Genomic DNA, 23,884 nt, shown 5'->3' with positions numbered 1-23,884 from the left:
TTTAGGAATGTGCTCAACACCTGCCAAACATAATTCAGAAACAGAAAGAGAAAAATAGAGAGTAAAGACTTAACTATTGTTAATCTAAACAATCTTGGTTCTCTAATTTGTAGAACTCTGATTTTCAAAAGTTTTCTCTTTTATGATAAAACTACTTTTAGGTTGAATGCCTTTTATCCCAGAGACTAAAATAATTAAGGCTTAACGTGACTGTGTTAATGCTGGTCAGAAATGGCTATTTTGTCACTTTAGTAACTTTACAGATATTAAAGCTTTGAGTGCTTGAAAAGAATTTCAAAGGCCATACACTTTTAATTCAATTATTAGAGGATTTTTGGCTTGCAGTATTACATCTACAAAGCCTCTCCTCAGAAGTTAGTTAGGTATAGAAAAACAACCCTATGCTTTACTAAGTAACACTTACACTTTTTGAGATAAAAATGGCTATTCACTACCAGCAACAATGCAGTTTATGACTTTCTCTATGGTAAAAAGTAATGGTGTGTTATGAAGAATTATACCACAATATGATTCAGCAGTCATCTTGTCTACTAATATTATTTCTTAATATTTTAATAGCCTGGGCGGCGCCTGGTGCTCAGTGAGTAGGGCACCAGTCGGTTCAAACTCAGTCCCGGCCAAACTGCAACAAAAAATAGCCAGGCGTTGTGGCAGGTGCCTGTAGTCCCAGCTACTCAGGAGGCTGAGGCAAGAGAATCACCTAAGCCCAAGAGCTGGATGGAGGTTTCTGTGAGCTATAACACCACTGCACTCTACCGAGGATGACAAAAAGAGACTCTATCTCTAAAAAAAAAAAAAAATTTAATAGCTTAAGAAGTCACCATGTAATCTTACCTACATATGCTTCTTAAAACAGGAGAAGAATAAACATTACTACAAAACATGTTCTTATTATATACTGAAAATGCCTTATACTAACATCTGAAAGAGTTTATGTAGTACCATCTACTGAAAGGTAAGGGTTCTAGAGAAGATAATAAAGACATTGTTAAAAGAAGGGCACAGGGGCACCTGTGGCTCAGTGAGTAAGGCGCCGACCCCATATACTGAGGGTGGTGGGTTCAAACCCGGCCCCGGCCAAACTGCAACAAAAAATAGCCAGGCGTTGTGGCAGACACCTGTGGTCCCAGCTACTAGGGAGGCTGAGGCAAGAGAATCGCCTAAGCTCAGGAGCTGGAGGTTGCTGTGAGCTGTGATGGCACAGCACTCTACTGAGGGCAATAAAGTGAGACTCTGTCTCTACAAAAAAAAAAAAAAAAAAAGAAGGGCACAGTGGCTCACACCTGTAATCCCAGGATTTGGGGAGGCCAAGGTGGGTGGGTTGCTTGAGGTCAGGAGTGAGGCCAGCCTGAGGAAGGGCAATACTTCATTCCTATTAAAAAAAATAGCCAGGCATTGTGGGGGGCAGCTGTAGTCGCAGCTACTCAAGAGGCTAAGGCGAGAGGATCCTTTGAGCTCAAGAGTTTTTACCCAGGGTGCCAGAGTTAAGACTCTGTCTTTAAAAAAAAAAAAAAAGAGGCAGATAGTGGCAGAGAAATGTCCAATGAGTATGAATGGTAGGAAGAAAAATTTCAAATATCCACCAGAAGATAAATTTAGACCATGTCTAGATACTATTAATTTCTGCTAAGCAGTTTCTGTATAATAAGCTCTTTAATATGTATGTCGTTCCATTTAATCTTCCTAACAACCCTGAGGTAGATAAGGAAATCATTTATTTAGGAAGAACAGCTTTGATTTCCCAATGTCACATAGCTAGCAAATGGCAAAGCTCAGGAGTTCGAGCTTTGCTATTTGAAATATGGTTTTAAACCATGTTTGCTTGAAATAATGTCAACATTCAACTTCTTAACCATTTTGCTAGACTAAATCTCTAGGATAAAAGACTCTAGTAAAGACCCCATCAGTTAGAAGCTTAAGATATTTACAAAAAAAAAAATCCAACATGCCATTGTTATTTACCCTGCTTCCCCAAAAATAAGACACCCCCTGAAAATAAGACCTAGCACATCTTTGGGAACACACCTTAAAATAAGACACTGTCTTATTTTCGGGGAAACGGGGTAGATGATTTGTTATTCTTCTGCTAACTGTTATTAGCAATGCTTTTCCTCTTTTATCTGACCCCGTGTATGTCATCTAGTGTGAATTCTACTGTTCAAAAACAAACTCTCTTCTCTAGCTAGGCTGATATTCTATGTCACTTACATACACCTCCTCATCATCCATTATGCTGTCCCTCCTGGCCAATGTCTGGATTACCCTAAATCATTCATTTCATCTCCCTTCACGTGAACCCCACTCAAGTTTTATCTCCTTCATGAGACTTCTTTAACCATTTCAATCTCTACTGACTTCTCTTATGTTTTTATCTCTGATGTCTTTATTGCAGGCTCTTTAAAGCAAATCTACTTTAATAAAAGTGTTTTTATGTAATTTCTTACCATAGATTATAAACTGTTTGAAAAAAAAAAAACAAAACACCATTACTTATGCTTTTATCAACATTTTTTATTTTTGAGACACAGTCTCACTTGATCACCCTTGGTAGAGTGCCCTGGTGTCACAGCTCACAAAAACCTCAAACTCTTGGGCTTAAGCGATCTTCTAGCTTCAGCTTCCTGAACAGTTGAGATTACAGGCATGCACCGCCACGCCCAGTTAATTTTTCTATTTTTTTAAAGTAGAGATGGGGTCTAGAACTCCTGAGCTCAAGTGATCCACTCACCTTGGCCTCCCAGAGTACTAAGATTATAGGCTTTTATCAAGTTCAAAAACTATTAAGCAGCAGGCCACCGTGGCCCCACCCTGTAATCCTAACATTTTGGAAGGCTGAGGTGAGCCTGAGCAAGAGCAAGATCCCATCTCTACTAAAAATAGAAAAACTATCTGGCCATCATGGTGCATCTGCATCTGTACATAGTCTCAGCACTCAAGAGGCTAAGGCAAGAGGAATTGCTTAAGCCCAAGAGTTCGAGGTTGCTATTAACTACCAAGCCACAGCACTCTACCCAGGGCAACAAAGTAAGACTCTGTCTCAAAAAAAATAACAATAATAAAATAAAAACCATTAAGTAATCAGCAGGGAATTATGAAGTTAGTAAAAATTAATGGCAGAAGACTAAATGCAGTGGCTTGTACATGTAATCCGACCACTGTGGGAGGCCACAACACTTATCCTAGGCAACTACATGAATTGCTTGAGGTCAGGAGTTTGAGACTGACCTAAGCAAAATAAGACCCATCTCTATCAAAAACAAACAACTCCCCCCAACCCCCGAAAATTAGCTAGGGGTGGTGGTTCACTTCTGTAGTTCCAGCTACTTGAGAGTTTTAGGTTGCTGTGAGCTGGGCTCAAGCCATAGCACTGTCTCAAAAAAAAAAAAAAAAAAAAAAAAATTTAGCCAGGAACAGTGGTAGGCTGAGGCAGGAAGATGGCTTGAACCCATTCTGAGGTTGCAGTGAGCTATGATGACTCCACTGCACTCTAGTGCAGAAGACAAAGTGAGACCCTGTCTCCAAAAATAATGTATAAAAAATAATAAAAATGATTTAAAGTGATCTGCCTATACTAGAAATTGAAGTGATGGCAAACAAAAGTTTGCAAAAGCAAGTCCTTTCCCCATGCTCCAAAGCAATGGTAACATGAAATTCTCTTTGAAGGAAATAAACTATTAGCAATAGATCTGCTAATAGTTTAAGAAATAGATCTAAGAAATAGATCTGCTTATAAGCAAAATCTCTACCAAGAAGATTTTCAAACTTTGAGTGGACTGCAACGTCAACTGTTTAATTCAACAAAGTATATAACATTTGTTAAGTAGCATCCAAATAACCAGTTAGTTTTTCCCTTGACCGATGAAGGGCTAATTTCCACCTTACTTGCATTAGCTCATTCTGTTTGTGAAGCAATTCTGAACTCCACAGAACCATGACACAAATTCAGCAGAAAAAAAAACAAAAAACAAAAAACATGTCTCTGCTACATTCTATTCCCTAAAATACAGCTAATTTGTCCTAGGCAACTATATGAGCTATTTTTAGTAAGCAATATGTTTAGCAACAATTACTTTAGTGATATTTGGCAATTATAGTCAATAAATTTATATAAAAAAGGAAAGAATTATGCATTAAAATGAACTCAAACCAGAAAAACAACTATCACTGAAGGCCTATGGAGATTACAGATAAACAGATCTGGCACAGTTCAGACATATTCATTTACTAGATATTATAAGATGCTTTTCTGTTTTAATTCTTTAAAGCAATTGTTATTCCAGGTAGTAAGACAATATTCAGGTTTTTTCCACCCATTCCTCCCCATTCCTGTAAACAGAAATTTATAGTACAATAGTACTATTTCTAGTTATTTAGTAAAGTACTATAGTTCAATGTCTATATTCTACAGTTAATAAAGACTACAGAATTAAGAGTCTTATCCTTAAATATTTATCAGCTCATCAGGATACAGAACTCCGAATGGAATAAAATCATTCCTTCAGATCTAGCATTTGCATACAACCTTATTCTAACAAAAACATCTCGTTACTACAATGAACTTTGAATACAAAAAATATAGGGTTTAATTTTGGACAAGCACATTCTACATCAAATCTCCAATAGTGTTGACTAGTGCCCTTTGCTTTATTATACTGAAAAGCAAAGAGGATTGAGATCCCTAGAAAATACTAGACCAATAAACCAAACCACGCCAGATTAACTGATATGAGTCATGTACAACTTTCAGGTAAGAAATAATTGCTTCTGTATCCTCTATGAAGCAACCAAACTGAAAACTGCAGGTATGTTCACAGCCAGGAGCCAAAAATCCAGGACAAGATGATTTCAAAATCATGCCCAAAGTTCAATGTTCTATTTCATTTGTCAAACATTTTAAAGTAAGTTTGTTCAAAACTGTAATCGTATTTAATGAAAAAAATTTTTTTAACTTCTGTAACCATAATTCAGAGAAAAAAATAATAGCACAGATATTACATAATAAAGAAAAACTATAGAAAGCGTCTTTAAACAAGCAATAATCTGTTTTTTCTCCTATCTTCTCAGCCAGCTGAAAGACACAGTATTATCTGAGTTCCCTCCTACTTCCTCTCCCTTTTCCCTTCCCCCTCTACTTCAAAGAAAGTTAACTACACCAGGCATGACCTAAAAGGAGGAAGTAGAAACTCATTTGTGTACACAGGAAAGGGAAAAAACACTTAACAATACTCTGGTATGTTGCTTCAGTGACCTATCCACGTATCCATTATATTTTCCGTAGAATGCTGATTTGATCTCTCTCCTCAGCCAATTTTCTATCCAAAATACTGAAAACTATAATCTATAATGGTTATACCTGGAAATATCCAACTGTATGTCACCTAAAAAGCTAGTAAGATCAACTAACTTAACACTTACCATCTAATATCCAATACATTTAACTCATACAGAGAGAAAAGGATAGTATTCAAACCAATGACCTTGTCATGAAAGAACTTGTATTAATCTTGAGTCATCTGTTTCCTAGCCATTACCTTACAATATATCTATGTTATCATTCTGATTTAATAAAAAACAGGGCTATGCAACTGTAAAGGAAACTAAAGAAAACATATACAGAATAAAAAGCTGAGAACTCAGAAAGGTGGTATATGGAAATTCCCACTGCAAAACATTTATTTAGATTCACAGCAAAGCATTATTTGTGGGAATTTTAAAAATAAAACTTATATACTCATCACCCTAAAAATATGTACAAAAAGCCATTTTTGAAGAAGAAATCCTCCCCCACTTAAGAAGTTTATGGAAGATAACTAGCATACAGATTCAAAAGAAATTGCCTCATGAAATTTAAAGAAGTCAGAAAAAATAGGGAGACCAATTAAAAATTTTGTTCAAGTGTCCCCAAACTCCTTTTGAATTACATAATTACCCTAAAGGTTGAGAGAGGTCAAGGCACTATTTACAAAATCTATGCCAGTAACAGCTGCCACGTTTAAGATGCCAAGGAATTTAATGTACTGCTTCAACAACTGTTAGAAAAAAGCAATCCAAGATTAAGCCACTCTAATTACACACTCTAAAATTTTTTCTCTTCCTAGAATGTGTCTGTATTTCACAAATTCATTGAAATAAATAAATTTTAAAATAGAATGAGCCATTCTAGTTCTCTGGAGTAAATTTACATTCAAAATAAGTGTCTATCATATTATATGAGAAAATATTTTTATATTTTTAATCTGATTTATAAAACCCAAATAATAAAAATTAAAATGGACATAGAAAAGTTAGCTCTGTTGTAAACAAACCATCACTTACTCTTAATACTCTTAAGAAATTCTAAAATTGGGTGGCGCCTGTGGCTCTGTAAGTAGGGCGCTGGCCCCATATACTGAGGGTGGTGGGTTCGAACTCAGCCCCAGCCAAACTGCAACAAAAAAATAGCTGAGCACTGTGGCGGGCACCTGTAGTCCCAGCTACTGGGGAGGCTGAGGCAAGAGAATTGCCTAAGCCCAGGAGTTGGAGATTGCTGTGAGCTGTGACGCCATCACACTCTACTGAGGGTGACAAAGTGACCATCACACTATACTGAGGGCGACAAAGTGAGACTCTGTCTCTTAAAAAAAAAAATTCTAAAATTAAGGTATGTTAGATCCTAAATCAAGTGCTCTTAGGTTAAATCTTTCTGATTTCTTAGAACTGAAAATTCACATTTTGAGGGTAAACACAAATGGTTAAAATGTCAAGTCTGTAACTTCACCTCTGGAAGATATCCTTCTAGACAAGACTTGCTTGTATCTTGCAGAGTAGTTTAAAAAATTTACTAACAAAGACAATCATACATTTCACCAAACCATGTAAGACTTTAGCTATTATGCCTTTTTGATAAAAAGAAAAAAATTTAAAAAAAAACTTTAAAAAATTTTAGAAGTGCCCCCACACCCATGTTAGCACATTCTTTCAGTCTTTGTAATTTTAAAAAACATGCTGTAGTTTTAGGCCACCTGTCAAGCACGTATGTTGAAAAGTAATTTCTATATAACAATTCACTTCTCTAAATCAAATCTAAGCTGAAACTTTCAGTGTGCTAATAATGCAAACATAGAATTAAAAAATTAAGAATTGGAAGTTCTATTGATTTCACTTAGATTCAGCTATTCTAACTCCCTCTACATGACCGTTAAGAAATGAAACAAATGATACTAAGCTAAATGGCATTCGCAATTAAAAACAAAATGAAACCCAAAGGAAAAGCTTCAACACCTCCACTATTAAACTGGAATTTGCTATGAGTTTTTAAGCTATTCATTTTATAAACAAAGAACAAAACCTAATAGTACAAAAAAAGACCTGTTAAAGGAATAAGAAAAAAACATGAAAAGACAAAAACATCTTGATGTTATTTCAAAACAGAAAAACACATTTATACTAAAGGAACTTTCATCTAATTTTGGTGTGCCTAATAGAACTATTCTAATTCCCTAAGTATAACTTCATGCACAGCAAATCACTGCTCATTAACACAAGCCCTTGTTCTTTCCATGGAAACAATGGCTCTACATTTTATTTTTTGGAAAATAGTAACTAGTCTGACATGAAACAGGAGTATTAACTTATCACTCCGTTGGAAAAAAAAAAGTTCAGTTAGTTCACTTATCCTCAACGCAATTGCATTATTTTAAACATCTGAATAAAAGGAAACCTATATATAGATTATATTCAATCTGAAGTCCAAATATACAAAGAAAACAAACTTCTAAGAGTTTTTACTTATACTGTAAAAAATTAACTGATCACTAGAAATTTTAAAAATCATTCACCTTAATACTTTTAAAAAATCTGTTCTTTTTAGCTTAACACTTTTGATGCATTTTCTCATATAATTTAGATCTACTGGAAAATGTTTTTCCAATTACATATATTCCTATTTAATTTGCAACAGTGAGGAACTGAAATTTATATATGAAATTATTTAGTTAATTACAATCTTAAGGAAAATTTCCCCTTAAAAAGAAAATGATTATGCTAAATAAATATACATATAGTAAACACTCATTTCATTGAATTACATTAACTGACCCAATTCTTAACATGTAGAGTTGGAGACAAATATAATTAATACTAATAACTAACCAGTTATTTTCTTTTTCTTTTCTTTTTATTTTTTGAGACAGAGTCTCAAGCTGTCACCCTGGGTGGAGTGCCATGGCGTCACAGCTCACAGCAACCTCAAACTCCTGGAGTTAAGCAATTCTCTTGCCTCAGCCTCCCAAGTAGCTGGGACTACAGGTGCTCGCCATAACACCCGGCTATTTTGTTGTTGTTGCAGTTGTTATTGTTGTTTTAGCTTGCCCAGGCCGAGTTCGAACCCACCACCCTCACTAACCAGTTATATTCTAACAAGGAATTTTCAGAGACTTTATTTTGGTCACTCTGTATTTCCAATGTCAGAAGGCTACCTGACTCATAGAAGATTCTCGCTATATATTTGATTGAATAAATAATTCATGCTATAATCAAAATATATTAAATGTACTGGGTTTCTTGCATAACTGTTAGCTGCAACTTCACATGGAAAGAATATCTGAATATCAATAACGTTTAATGTGCAGTTAACCTGTAAAAGTAATCTAAATAATTTACCTGGTACAGCTGAAAGGCACTATCTTCAGTTAAAAAATCCAGTTGTTTATCTACAAGGAATTCTACTGCAGTGATTGAACTAGGAATACTTTTTTCCACCAGGGGTTTGAAAGTCTGTTAAGAGAAAAAACAAAATAAATTTCAATGGTTGTTTTCTGGTTTGTATCCTCAAAATGTGTAGTGTCATTATCACAATATAGTCATTGGTCTTAGATACTAATATTAGTTTTCATATTATAATGCTTTCAATCCACACAATAGGCTATTTTGTATTTATTAATAAGGAATGATGCAGACCTGTATGGGATATAAAAAAATCTGAGTATATTAAGCCCCAGTTTATTTTTAAAAAGACATAATCAAATACACATTTATATAAATTTCTGTACAGAAGAGCAAATTTACGTTCCTCTTTTTAAAAGAAACTACAAATATGACTGTTTATAATAGAGAGCAATTATTATTTCAATGTACAATTTTTGCCTAGCTCACTTAAGCAGGATTTTAAATGTTCAGGAAGCATCTGGTTTTTTAACTCCGCCCCTTGTACTCTCTACCCCCACTCCCACCCCTGCACCAGGCACAAATAAAAATCCAGCTGCTTCAGTGAGAGCTGCAGACTGCAGACGGAGTAGCAGACACTGGTTAAGAAGTACTATACAAAACGTACCTCACAATCAAGTTTCTATCTCCACAACTTTTTTTTTTTTTAAGTGAATCCTAGGTCATTTAATTTTTTCAAAGAAAACTCACCTTTTATGTAAAGAATTTGACTTGTATTATGGAGCAGGGGTAGAAATGAAGGAACTAAGGAAAAGGACTAAAGGAAATAGGGATACCACGGATACGTTTTTTTTTTTTATGACTGTCACATTCACTTTCAAGGTAGGTGAAGCTTGAATAAAGTATTTTATATCCACAGTACTGCTGTAAAAACTTTAAAATTAAAACAAAATTCTACTATCATAAAAATTTAGAGGCTTTATAATAAAAGAAGTTTGGAAAATGGAATTAACAATCAGCTCTGCTTCTAAATTACCTATATAACATGAAGAAATCTTTCTTGCCACAAGGCAACTTTTGTGACCATTTGGATACAAAAAGCTTTTGGCATGGACACTAAAAATCCCCAGGAGTTCAAAGCCATTATGTTCCCCTCTCCTCCTATACAACTTAAATAAAAAATAACATCTTGTTAATCACACCTAATAAACATACTCTGCAGAAATACATAAAGATCTTCAGTTTGTAGTGGCTCTTAAGTAGTTTTTTCTATATTTAAGAAACAAATTTTCAAGTTTGAGTCACTCAAGTCTGTAAGAGTATTTTGAAAAGCCAAAAATATATGAAAATAAGTATTTTAAGCATTCTTCATTTCTGCACTATCCATGAACTTATAAATATCATCTTAACTGAAATAACATGAAAAAACTCTATTCCCACTTACTTTCAATATTAAGATGAGAAAAATCTAATCGTGGCAATATCCTCCCTCCCATGTCCTAGGCTAACCTTTTAAAACTAAGTATTTATCAAAAGTATTTTTGAGTAAAAAATTACTGGTACATATTCAAAATAGAAAAAAAAATTTATCTCCTTTTACTGTTGACATCTAACACTTTCCATTTGCCAAGGTAAAATTCCTAAAACATCATTTCATAAAATCCTATTTTACTCAACAAGTGACTAAAAGTTTGTAAGAAATCCAAGAACACATTTGCTACAGACTTAAAAAATGTCCACCACTATGTGATCGATTGACATGAAATACATGACATTGAAAAAAAAAAAAGACAATTCAGCTGATCTCTACTATAAAGTTTTTTTTTTTTTTATATTGTATCTATTGGTTTAGTTTTCAGTAAACTAGAAAACACCAGCACCTTCTCAAGAGGACTTTAATCCTTGAATATTATTAAATGCTCTATTTCTTTTCAAACAGTACCAAGTCAGGTCAATCCCTGAAGGTTAACGAAAAAAAGATCCTCAAAAGGTATTATCTAAGTGGCTAAATATACAATTTAATTAAGCAGGATTTGAAAAGAAGTAAACTTTTCTAGTCTTGAGTGTGTTTTTCTTACACAAATAATACAGGTGGTTTGCATTTCCTATGAAACCAAATCATTTTATAATATGAAAAACATTCTTCTGAAGATAACCTCTTAGAGCTCCCTTTTCAAGGTAGGTCAGAGTTCGAAGGGTAAATTTTAACAAGCCAGCTTATAGTTTGAATTACTCTGAGTTAATTAGGAAAAGAGATTTCTAGGTTAAAAATTTTTTTTCCACACATTTTAAGATATCTAATTTTTAAAAGCCAAGTAAAATTTGACCACCGGAAATACAAAAAGATTAGCTTACATTGATTAAATTTAAATTCTTTAAAGAACACGATCTATTTCTGATAGATGAAGTTATAATCACCTACAAATTAGAGGCCTAAAGTATAACATGATTCTTAAATAGCAAATAAAAAATGCTGATAATACTTTTATAGTACTTGTTAAAGAAATGTTTCAATGTGTATTAAAAATTGAGCAACTGTGAATATGTGGCTTCCTACTGTAAGAAAAAAATTAAAGGAAAATAAGATATGAAATGATGTTAAAATACACCCGGATTTTTTAAAGTAGTAATGAATATAAACATTGTTAATTTTTGTAACCATGTCCAACATATTTCCAAAAGACATTATTACTTTAAAAATAAAATCAAATGGATCCTATAGTTTTTATGATAAATCTGTTAGTAAATATTTCACAGGTCTAGGTGCACTGGAATGTATAGATACTAGAACTCATGCATAACTAAGTTAATTCAAGACTCTAAAGATACATGATTCTATGAGGAACTTCCACAGCCTAAGGGGAAGCAATGAGCCTACCATCTGAAGAAAGTCTCAGTAGAATATGGCCCAGATCACAAAAGACTTATTCAAATGCTGAAAAAGCCTTTGAAAATCCAAATGAAAATTAAAATAGAATATTTAGTTGAAACAAAACACTTCATCAATTTTATTAAGGGATCTTTTATAAAGGTCATCTGTCACTGTTAACCATACTTTAAAAATAGTTTAAAGTTAAGAGGCTGCATTTCTAGAAGGGCCTACCATGCTATAGGAAGAATGCTTAGAACAACTGTATCCTGTTTGGGGCTCCAGGCTGCACCACATTCCATTCACATGAGGAAGAGGCTACAGATGAGCCCTCCGAAAAACATTTTTAAAATAAATTAGCTACAGCTCTCAAACACAACTCAGCTGCTCAAACAAACCATGTTAAAGCTTACCATTTAACATTTAACAGGAAATTCATGGAGATATTCCTGCAGTTTGAGTTTCTAACAATCTCCGGTTAACAGTTAACAATTCCTTTTCCAAATTAAAAAACAAAAAAAATCAGCCTCATTAACTACAAAAATACTAATATAAATTTCGCCCAGGGTGAATACTGAAGCAAAAAACAATCAAAGCAACATTTTAGAAGTCAAGGTTTCTGTCTACACTTAAAAAAAAATTAGACTGGAGTGACTCGAAAGAACAAAGTCCAAATTCCCACCCAAGCAGGTCTATTGAAAAACACGATACTGTTAGAAAACAAGTTGGGGGTGGGGAAGGGAATACACCACAAAATAAACCTCACAGAACAAATATCCCCACTTCCTTTGAAACATTATAATCTAAAAACCCTAATTTGAAACACTTCTGCTGTAATATTTTCAACAATAAAACTAGTTTTCAAATTAATCGTTTTTATGTTATTAAATTACTACAAACACAACAAATCCCTTTCTCAACAGACAAAATAGTCAAAAATTCTTAAAACTAAGAACACTGAGGCTAGAGCTATAAAAGGCAGTGACCTTAATTCGAAAGGCTGAGAAGCAAAACCAAATGTAAATTAAGACAAAAGAAAAAGGAAGCAGAAAAATACAAACCGTACTTTGTTCTTGAGAATTTTAAAGTATTGTTAAATCTCAGAAATCCACGACAGGGCTTTAAAGGTCAGTAAGTACAGCTGAAAATTCCATTTTGTTCTTCAGTGATTCTTTTTTTTTTTTTTATCTAGCGCAAATACTTCTTTTTAAAAGGTCTTCAAAAATCAGGCAAATGGCTCTCAAACCAAGCATTTCTTAGCTCACTTGCAGCGGCGTCATTGTATAGGAAGAAAAGCCAAGACCACAGAACGAAGCAGAAGCTGTAACCTAACAAGTCTCCGACGAGCAAATGACGATTTTCTGTCTGCTCTGGCTCAGCTCTGGCAGTGATGAGGATTACAACTCGCTCTTTGTCATCAGCACTGTGGTGTTAACGACTAAGAAATCCTGCAGCTGAAGCACTACTGCATCCTCCGATCTGGGTCAGGATAATTTCTCCCGAGGTCGCTTACATAACCAGTAAGATACTCCAAATAAAGAGAACAGCCATCCATCAGCTAGAGAAAGCCTTTCCCACTGTACTCTGTCTGCGTGGAAACACACTGCAGTAATTTCCAACAGTGCAGACACCCAAATGAGAACGAGTACTTGGCGTAGGGCACACTGAGAGAAGGGAAGAGGCGGTGCTCTGTAAACTGTAACTAATCCCCCGTCACAGGTGCTGATGGAGTCACTTCCAGCACGAGTCACATTACTGGTGATTACTCATTTGGCTGCGGCCATAGAGACTGCCTCATAATTTTAACAACAGACAAAGACAGACTAGTGGCTAGACTGAGAGCTCAAGTTTACTGTCTCCTTCATAAAGCAAATGCAAATACAAAGTTTTTGCTTTCCAGATTTACCAAGGTGAGAAAGTGCAGATATGTAAATATCTCCCAAGTTGGCAAAAATAAAGCATAACTTTAAACCATCAAAAAATACTTTCAGTGCAGTCTCAACCAAGGATTTATTCTTTAGTTTAATCATTTAGTCTTAAAAATAAAAAGAAAACTCAGAAAAAATCAATTTAAAATATTTTTGATATAACAGTCTAAGTGAAATCAAACAATATAAACAACCTCAGAAATACTTAAAAAAAACAACAAACTGGTAATACTTAACGGGGAATATTTAAAAACATTCCTGAAACATTTTCATTCTTTGTAAGAAATAATCAAGACAGTTCTCAGATAAAGACTTACAATTTGATAGGATAACATGTTATTCTTTTGTTATCTAATATATTTTCTTAATTTCTATCTAAATTTTAGAGGTCTGTGGGTCAATATGATAGTGACTAACCATATGTGGTTACTGAATACCTGAAATGTGGTTAATCTGAATTGATATAAGTCCTATATATATAAATTACTGACTATGGAAAAAGATTTTTCAGTATCTCAGAAAAATTTTGATTATATATGAAATTAAAGTTTGGATATATTGGGTCAAATACAATACAGTAAAACTGGCTCAGTGCCTGTGGCTCAAGCAGCTAAGGCGCCAGCCACATACACCTGAGCTGGCAGGTTTGAATCCAGCACGGGCCCGCCAAACAACGACAGCTGCAACCAAAAAAATAGCTGGGCCTTGTGGCAGGCGCCTGTAGTCCCAGCTACTAGGGAAGTGGAGGAAGGAGAATTGCTTGAGCCCAGGAGTTGGAGGTTGCTGTGAGCTGTGATGCCATAGTACTCTACCCAGGGCAACAGCTTGAGGCTCTGCCTCAAAAAAAAAAAAAAAAAAATTAACCTACCTACTTAAAAATTTTTCCTGTAACTATTGAAAAATTGAAAATCAAACATGACTCACTTAGTTTTACTGGACAATGATGTTCCAATAGTAAAATTTTTCATTTTATAGTAGAGGCTTTTGTGAGGATACAAAGCTAACTTTAGCTACTCTTAACTACTCAACAAATCAAAGAGCACAGAAGGAAACTTATAAATTTGGGTTATACACTAAACATCGGGTCTTATCTACAGATCTGACAGTACAGTTAAATTTTAACCTTCAGGTTATTCAGTGAAATTTGCCAGTTTCACTGACTTTGAGAAGGAAAGCTGGCCATGTACTCATTCAATCATGCTTCTGAATTAAAATTAACTGAAAGTTTTCAGTTTTATTGTAGAGATAACATAAAAAAACAGAAGATAGTACCCTGTATTAAAATTTTGAAAATACACCTGTAAATACGAGAAAATATTTCACTTTTCTTGATCCACTTACATGTTATAAAATAACATTCCCAGGTTGATGAGGCCTTTTTTTTTTTTTTTTTTTTTTTTTGGAGACAGAGTCTCTGTTGCCCTGGGTAGAATGCCATAGTGTCAGCTACAGCAACCTCAATCTCTTGGGTTCTAGCAATCCTCCTGCCTCAGCCTTTTGAGTGCCTGGGAGTATAAGTGCCCAGCTAATTTTTCTATTTTTAGTAAAGACCGGTCTTGCTGTTGCTCAGGCTAGTCTTGAACTCCTGAGCTCAAGCAATCTGTCTGCCTCAGCTTCCCAGACTGGGCCACTGTACCCAGCTGATGAATTTTTAAAATTCAAAGTATGGGGGTACATATGCTTTTGGTTACATGTATTGATTTTGTAATACCTATTTTTTAATGATGTATGTAGATAAGTCTTTATTATAAATGTGTTCCCATATAGATATCTTAATTTCAGTAAATCTAAAAATTCAGTGCTGCTGGGCATGGTGCCTCATGCCTGTAATCCTAGCACTGTAGGAGGCCAAAGTGAGCAGATCAACTGAGCTCAGGAGTTCGAGACCAGCCTGAGCAAGAGTGAGACTCCTGTCTCTAAAAATAGCTGGGCATTGTGGTGGGCACCTGTAGTACTAGCTACTCGGGAGGCTGAGGCAAAAGGATCTCTTAAGCCCAAGATTTGAGGTTGCTATAAGCTATGATGCCACAGCACTCTACCAAGGGTGACAAAATGAGACTCTGTCTCAAAAAAATAACTAAATAATAAATAATAAAAATTCAATGCTGTCAAGTTCATGTTAAGTCACACATACCATCCTAATAATTCACTTATAATCACTTAAGCACAAAATAAAAGCATATGGAAATAAAATAACTCACAACGTCATCATATAAGTTACTAAAAAAACCTGGGTAAATATAGCAACCTTAATTTGAGCTCCAAACAATAAAGAAACATCAAGTGGTTGGTAAGTCATATAGCTTAATATTATAGACTATCAAACTTTAAAGCTTTCATACATTTCTCTAACTTATTGTACATCAGGGAATGAGCTTAATATTTCACAGGATTCATTTTATAATCTTACGTAAACTCAGGTTGAAACTATATTGTATATAACAAATTTAAAAACAGCTGTCCTTGCTCAAGTACTATTGGTCTGCTACAGAATAAACAGCACATAGCACTATACTTAGCTAACGAGACAACTGCCTCAATAGCCATATCTTCCTAGTAAGGTAAAATGCACTATTTTTAAAATTTTAATTAACATCAGTACTGAGAAACCAAAATCATGTTTTTAACAGTATTTCACACTACATCATGGCTGATTTAAAACAAGACACTTTAATACTATAAGGAAATAGTACAGTCAATTCTTGATGCAAGGAAAGGATGCACAAAATTACAACTAGCTGATAATAGTGGTTACTTTTAGAGTAGTTTTTTTTGTTTGTTTTTTAAGAGACAGAGTCTAATTTTACCGCCGTTGGTAGAGTGCGGTAGCGTCACAGCTCACAGCAACCTCCAGCTCTTGGGCTTAGGCGATTCTCTTGCCTCAGCCTCCCGAGTAGCTGGGACTACAGGCACACGCCACAACACCCGGCTATTTTTTTGTTGCAGTTTGGCCGCGGCCGGATTCAAACTCGCCACCCTTGGAATACGGGGTCAGTGCCTTACTCACTTGAACCACAGGTGCTGCCCCATTTAGAGTAGTTTTGACTGACATTTTTATAAATTATCAATGTGACTTTGGTCTGGTACTCTAGTAAATTTCTAACACAAAGAAAAACAGCAAATAACAACACTGAGAAACCACTTGGTAGCAAGCATAAATTGCTAGGTTTTTTCAAGAGGCCTTAACTCTCTCCTGTTCCTAGAATTCATTTGGAAGGTAGTTCTCATCTTTCACAGAGTAAAAAGCACCAATTTGAAAAAAGCAAAATTTTAGTCCTTTAAATTGGTTGCTCATATGGCTTACACCTTCTTTATTGGATTAAGGGGAAAAAGGTGAAGAATCACTACTACATGGTTTTTGTTTAGAGGTGGGGGTGGGTAAAAGGCCCTTTTTGGCTGTTAAACCAGTTTAGGGGAAGAGGAAACTACTCCAGTTACTGCCCAGAAATACACATCTCTAACTTCCTTCCTTTTTAGCTGGTTTCTAGGTTACAAGCTGAATAAATCAACAGAGGTCAGAAAGTAAACAGAGGCTAAAAGGAAGGCAACACTGTCTGCCTATCTGAAGAAAATCTCTTCCTTACAATACATTGTAAGAGAACCTTTTATGTACGATTAAAAGTTAAAGGGCATTTTAGTTTCATTTATTTGAGGGCTATGAAAAGAATAAATCTTTCATCTTAATATATATGGAAGCTTAAACCAGTAGATTGTTCCAATTATACAAACAAACCAAAAAAACCCCAAAAAACTCCAAACCAAAAAGCTCTTGCATGTTTAATGATTTAGCATTATTTTTTATATTTAATCAATTTTTTTATATTTAATCAATTTTTCTTTTTTTTAGAGACAGAATCTCACTTTGTTGCCTTTGGTAGAGTACCACTGCGTCACAGCTCACAGCAATCTCTGACTCCTGAACTTAAGCAATTCTCTTGCCTCAGCCTCCTCCTGGGACTACAGATGCCCCCCAGAATGCCTGGCTATTTTTTGTATTGTAGTTTGGCCAGGGCAGGGTTGAAACCCGCCACCCTCAGTATATGAGGCTGGTGCCCTACCCACTGAGCCACAGGCACTGGCCTAATCAATTTGTAGATGTGTGGGTAAGTAAGAAAAAAAGTGAACAATAGGGGCACCCGTAGCTCAATGATTAGGGCGCTGAACACATGCTCCGGGGCTGGTGGGTTTGAACCCAGCCTGGGCATGCTAAACAAAAACAAAACAAAAAATAGCCGGGCATTGTGGCAGAAGCCTGAAGTCCCAGCTACTAGGGAGACTGAAGCTAGAGAATCATTTGAACCCACTGAGGTGGAGGTTGCTGTGAGCCATAACACTACAGCACTATACTGAGGGTGACAAAGTGAGACTCTGTCTCAATAAAAACAAACAAAACAGTAGCTAGAGGAATTCATCTCTGACATGGCTTTATATGAAAGCTAACTAAATTCATATAAATATACTTCAATATTCAATATTGTTTTACAAATCTATGAAAATATATAATCAAACATAACTACTGCTATCATGATAATGTTCAAATAATAATTAAGTTTTCCACATTAACGACTCTATGCAGATCTTCCACACAATGCAAAGATTATGTAGCACAGCTTTATAACTTCAGTACTCTAGGAGTTCTACAAGGATTTCTAGAAAATATGGACCTCACCTTACCAACCTTTTAAATGCTTCCACCTTTCCCAAGCATGCTGCACGTTCATTCAAATAATATATATGGAATGCTTTTATGTGCAAGGCACCATGCTTAACCCAGGGCATACAACTGGGAGAAAAAGGCAACCAAATTCTTACCCTAGCACATTTTATAGTCTTCAGAAGAAAACAGATGGCCAGGTGCCTGTAATCTTAGCACTCTGGGAGGCCAAGGTGGGTGGATTGCTTCAGCTCAGGAGTTCAAGACCAGCCTGTGCAATAGCCAGACCCCCATCTCTACTAAATACGGGAGGAAAAAAATAAAAGAAAGAAAGAAAAACTAGCCAGGCATCACAGCATCACACCTGTAGTCCCAGCTACTGGGGACTCTTAAGGTAAGAGGATCTCTTGAGGCCAAGAGTTTGAGGTTACAGTAAGCTATCATGATGCCACAGCACTCTATCCAGTGTGGCAGAGTTGAGCCCTGTCTCGAAAACTAAATAAATACAAAAACAGAAATTTACAGAGTAATCATATAAATAAATACAAAATTACAACCCTCTTAGGAATTTAATAGTTAGAAAATTAATACCCCTTTCCCTCTGTTTTTCATTACATCCCTGATAACTGCCTGAGTCATTAAGAGAAAGGAAGGGCCAACAGAATATATCCGTTTTTTAACTTTGCATATATCATGTCAGATTTTAACAACATATTATTGCACTAAGAAAAACCACGGATAGCCAGGCATGGTAGCTCATGCCTGTGATTCTACCATTCTGAGAGGCTGAGGCAGGAGAATTGCTTGAACCCAGGAAATGAAGAATACAGTGAGCCAGGTTGATGTCACTGTACTCTAGCCAGGGTGAAAGACGAGACTGTCTTAAAAAAGAAAAAAAAAGGGCGGCGCCTGTGGCTCAGTGAGTAGGGTGCAGGCCCCATATGCCGAGAGTGGCGGGTTCAAACCCAGCCCCAGACAAACTGCAACAAAAAAATAGCTGGGCGTTGTGGCGGGCGCCTGTAGTCCCAGTTACTCGGGAGGCTGAGGCAGGAGAATCGCCTAAGCCCAGGAGTTGGAGGTTGCTGTGAGCCGTGTGACGCCACGGTGCTCTACCGAGGGCAATAAAGTAAAACTCTGTCTCTACATAAAAACAATAAAAAAGAAAAAAAATTAACCAAAATCCTCTATATTTTCAATTGCATGATGCTTAAATTCAGTGTCCTTTTATTTTTTTCTTTCTGTATTTTCTGAAAACTGATAAGGTACATACTGTAACCCCAGAGTGGTCTTATAGTAAGTTTGTCATCTCTATGACTTCTTTTTCAGAATTATCCTGCTTTATCTTCCTTCCTCCCAACATTAAGGTTTTCCTTCTCTACAACTCTGCACCTTGTGCTATTTAAGATAATCAATTTTGCACAAATAATCCAAAACTATATAACAGACCTGAATTTTCACCTTCTTCAAAACTGTAGTTTACACTATTACACAGTTAAGTTTCTATCTAACTAGTCTAGTCTAAAACTAAACATGACTAGCATTAGATGCTTAAAGTTCTTTGCCAAGTTACTCACACTTCCTTTCATAACCACTACAAGCAATAATATCACTATTTAAGGAGTAGGCACCTCCTCCGGAACCTTGGGAGTTGAAGGTTACTATAAGGCATAATTGTGCTACTCTACTCCAGCCTGGGCAACAGAGGGAGACCTTGTCTCCTTTATGCATTCATATACACGCACCATAAATGAAGTAGGTATCTCAAAATTCATTAATATCATGGTCATGCTGGGTGATTTGTTTCCCTGTTCATATAAATAATATTGATACTTGGTATTTTTCCTTAAACCTTTATCTATCATAAAGATATAATTTTTCTGTAAGTTATTCCACAAATACAACTTTGATAAAAATACCAATAACATGTCAAAACTAAACAAATCAATTTTGAAGCTCATACACAAAGTAAGCAAAATAATCTGGGAGATTCTCACACAAAAGAAAGAAAATAGAAAACAAATAATAATAGAAAAATAGCTCTAACCGATATTATAACATATTTCAATGCTCCAATCAATCTAACAGTGTGATACTGGGCATTGAGGATACAGACATCAATGGATTGTTCAGAAATCTCAAAACTGACCCAGATAAATAGGAATGCTGAATATAAAATGCAGTTAGATCTTCAGAATCAAAGAGGTTTAAAAAAATGGAAAAACTGAACACAAAACACGAGGCTGTTAAAAATGGAAATGAAACTTTAGAAATCAATAATCTCCTCTCATTTTAACAGATGAAGAAATGTTGGACTCCAATCCCAGCGTGCTCCTGTGTTTAAAAAAAAAAGAAAGAGGGCAGCGCCTGTGGCTCAGTCGGTAGGGCGCCGGCCCTATATACGGAGGTGGTGGGTTCAAACCCGGCCCCGGCCGAATTGCAACCAAAAAATAGCCGGGTGTTGTGGCAGGCGCCTGTAGTCCCAGCTACTTGGGAGGATGAGGCAAGAGAATCGCTTAAGCCCAGGAGTTGGAGGTTGCTGTGAGCTGGGTAAGGCCACCGCACTCTACCAAAGGCCATAAAGTGAGACTGTCTCTACAAAAAAAAAAAAAAAAAAAGAAAGAAAGAAAAGAAATAGGCTCAGAGGATTTAAATGACTTTTCTTGTCAAAAATCTTGTTTAGTGAAGTGCTGGGACCAGAACCTGAATTTCTTAATTTATAGCTAAATGATTTTTATATTATAAGATGGTATGAAAGAACTATTATTTCCATGCTTCTTGGCATGGAATTTTGCTGTCTGCTGAATAAAACTCAAACTTTGAACTTTAAATGGAGGAAAATGAAATCTATCTAGAAGAAACTGCAAAGTCATAAAGTGCAGAGGAAAATATGGCACAATAAATGTATATATTTTTAACTTGCTTTACTGACACTTATGTCACCTTTTGGAAAGGAGAAATAAGCAGGATTAGGAGAAGAAAGCAACTCAACACACAGGAGTTTTAAAATTATATTCAAAAAAAGAAATTGGGACAGATGATAAAATACTAATAGTTGGAAGAAAAGCTCATGTAATTTTATTAGTGTTACCTTCTCCATAAATAATAGGGTTTTATTTGTTTGTTTTGAGACAGGGTCTCCCTCTTCCTAGCTAGAGGCTACAGTGCTTTTGCACCATCCTAGCTCACTGCAACCTGGAACTCCTGGGCCCAAGGGATTCTCCTGTCTTAGCCTCGCAAATAGCTGGGAATATGGACACATGCCACCACACCCAGCTAACTTTAAAAAAAATATTGTGAAGAGAGGGGTACTCTCTATATTGCCTAGGGTGGTCTTAAACTCTTGGCCTTAAGCAATCTTCCTCCCTATGCCTCCCAAAATGCTAGGATTAAGTTGTATTCCACCATGCTCAGATAGTTACTGTTATTTCTGAAAAGGAAAAATATTTTTAATATAAAAAGTAAAACTAGAGATTAAAAAATAAGCTCTACACTAAGGGATACATAAAAGATTCTTTACCTTTCCAGTAATACAGTTTTTGGGCAGAACACGGTGGCTCATGCCTGTAATCCTAGCACTCTGGGAGGTCAAGACAGGTGGACTGTTTAAGCTTAGAAGTTGAAGACTGGCCTATGCAAGAGTGAAACCAGCATCTCTACTAAAAATAGAAAGATTACCTGGGCACTGTGGTGGACAGCTATAGTCACAGCTAGCTACTTGGCAGGCTAAGGCAAGAGGATGGCTTGAGCCCAGGAGTTTGAGGTTGCTGTGTGCTGTGACACAACAGTACTCTAAGCCTGGGGCAACAGAATGACTGTCTCAAAAAAAAAAAATTGTTAAAAAAAAAAAGAAAAAAAAAGAAAGGCTTGGCGCCTGTGGCTCAAGCAGCTAAGGCTCCAGCCACGTACACCTGAGCTGACGGGTTCGAATCCAGCCTGGGACCACCAAACAACAATGATGGCTGGAACCAAAAAATAGCCGGGCATTGTGGCGGGCACCTATAGTCCCAGCTACTTGGAAAGCTGAGGCAGGAGAACTGCTTGAGCCCAGGAATTGGGAGGTTGCTGTGAGGCATGATGCCATAGCACTCTATCCAGGGCGACAGCTTGAGGGTCTGTCTCAAAAAAAAAAAAAGAAAAGAAATATACTTTTCTTTACAAACAATATAATTGCACTGGAGATAATTTGGAAAACCAAAGAAATACCTGAAAAAGATCCCATAGTCTTATCTTACACCTAGCCAGCTAACTATTTAAATACACTTTTAGCCTTTTTCCCCCACAAGCATAACTGTTACTAAGGCCCAAAGCACATATAAACTGTAAGTTACTCATTTATTTTTTGTGTTCTTATACTGCCATCATTTAAAGTAATTATTTGAAAAATAGTAAATGAGCATGAGTTTTATTATTTATTCTCTTACTTTGAATGCTTAAGCTACTTCAGTTTTCTAATATTACAAATAATGTAAACATCTTCATGCTTTTAGTAAATAATTACAGATCAAAGCAAATTTAGATAGGTTGAAATAAATTACATGTTATACTACTAAATTGGTAGACACACTCAGAGCCATTTTGGTAATCTTTGAAAAAAACCCAGAAGTTGTCAGAAATTAAAAATAGGTACTTATAGGTATCCATAAAGAACGGAAGGGCCCATTTCAAAACCATAAACTACTAAACTTTTAACTCCAACAAAATTCCAAAATGGTACAGAGGAATGAACAAAGACTTTTATAGAGTCCTTGGCTGGACTATATATTAAAACTGGCATAAGTAAGATTAAAAGGGGAAACCATTATTTAATGATGTACATAAACATAGGAATCTCACAAAGTATGAGACTCAAAGAAGAGGCAGATTGAAACTTACACAATATGTACAGCAGTAATTTTCTTTTTCTTTTTCTCTCTTTTTTTTTTTTTTGTAGAGACAGAGTCTCACTTTATGGCCTTCAGTAGAGTGCCGTGGCCTCACACAGCTCACAGCAACCTCCAACTCCTGGGCTTAAGCGATTCTCTTGCCTCATCCTCCCGAGTAGCTGGGACTACAGGCGCCCGCCATAACGCCCGGCTATTTTTTGGTTGCAGTTTGGCCGGGGCCGGGTTTGAACCCGCCACCCTCGGTATATGGGGCCGGTGCCTTACCGACTGAGCCACAGGCGCCGCCCAGTACAGCAGTAATTTTCAACTGATGTGCTGTTGAGAGGATTTTGGATGTGATGTGAAAAAAAAAAAAAAAAAAAATTTTTTTCCCATTCCCCCCCTCCCCCCGTTTTTGGTCAGGGCCAGGCTTGAACCCGTCATCCCTGGCATATGGGCCCGTCGCCCTACTCCTTGAGCCACAGGAACTGCCCCAATGTGAAAAAATTTTTAAAATCATTATATTATTTTCAAAAGAAGTTCAAAGGACAGTTTAGTATATTCTTAGTTGTACTCTTTCTTTTGGATCAACTTAATTTAACTGTGCCATGGAAGTTTAACCATAGGTTCAAGTGTGCCATGAGATTTAAAAAAGGTTGAAAAACACTGATGTAGGGCGGTGCCTGTGGCTCAAAGGAGTAGGGCGCCGGCCCCATATACCAGAGGTGGTGGGTTCAAACCCAGCCCTGGCCAAAAACTGCAAAAAAAAAAAAAAAAAAAGAAAAACACTGATGTAGAGCGCCAAAAACAGGTGATTGGCACCTTGGGGAGTGGTAGCTTTACAAAGTAATAGGAGGGGTAAGGAGAGGAAATGTATGATAGTTAAAGATAGTCTTCTACATAAATT

At 36.1% G+C, this 23,884-nt stretch overlaps 1 protein-coding gene across 7 annotated transcripts in view; it reads right to left on the bottom strand.

Annotated features, from left to right (window-relative positions):
• The window catches only part of JMJD1C (jumonji domain containing 1C), a 369,857-nt gene that overhangs the window by 99,752 nt on the left and 246,221 nt on the right, over positions 1 to 23,884 (bottom strand). For 5 of the 7 annotated variants that reach the window (XM_053582218.1, XM_053582213.1, XM_053582215.1 and 2 more), the window contains exon 3: positions 8,662 to 8,775. Coding sequence is in view for 4 of the 7 variants with exons in the window: in XM_053582213.1 (XP_053438188.1) it covers positions 8,662 to 8,775 (114 nt within the window). In the remaining 3 variants the exon portion in view is untranslated. Of the gene's footprint in view, positions 1 to 8,661; positions 8,776 to 11,946; positions 12,021 to 12,594; positions 13,179 to 23,884 lie in introns of those variants that run through there. The other 2 variants (XM_053582217.1, XM_053582216.1) reach the window with 2 other exon arrangements.

The sequence above is a fragment of the Nycticebus coucang genome, chromosome 3 (genome assembly GCF_027406575.1).
Source record: "Nycticebus coucang isolate mNycCou1 chromosome 3, mNycCou1.pri, whole genome shotgun sequence".
Taxonomy (NCBI): domain Eukaryota; kingdom Metazoa; phylum Chordata; class Mammalia; order Primates; family Lorisidae; genus Nycticebus; species Nycticebus coucang.
This window is presented reverse-complemented; position numbering and strand designations above follow the sequence as displayed.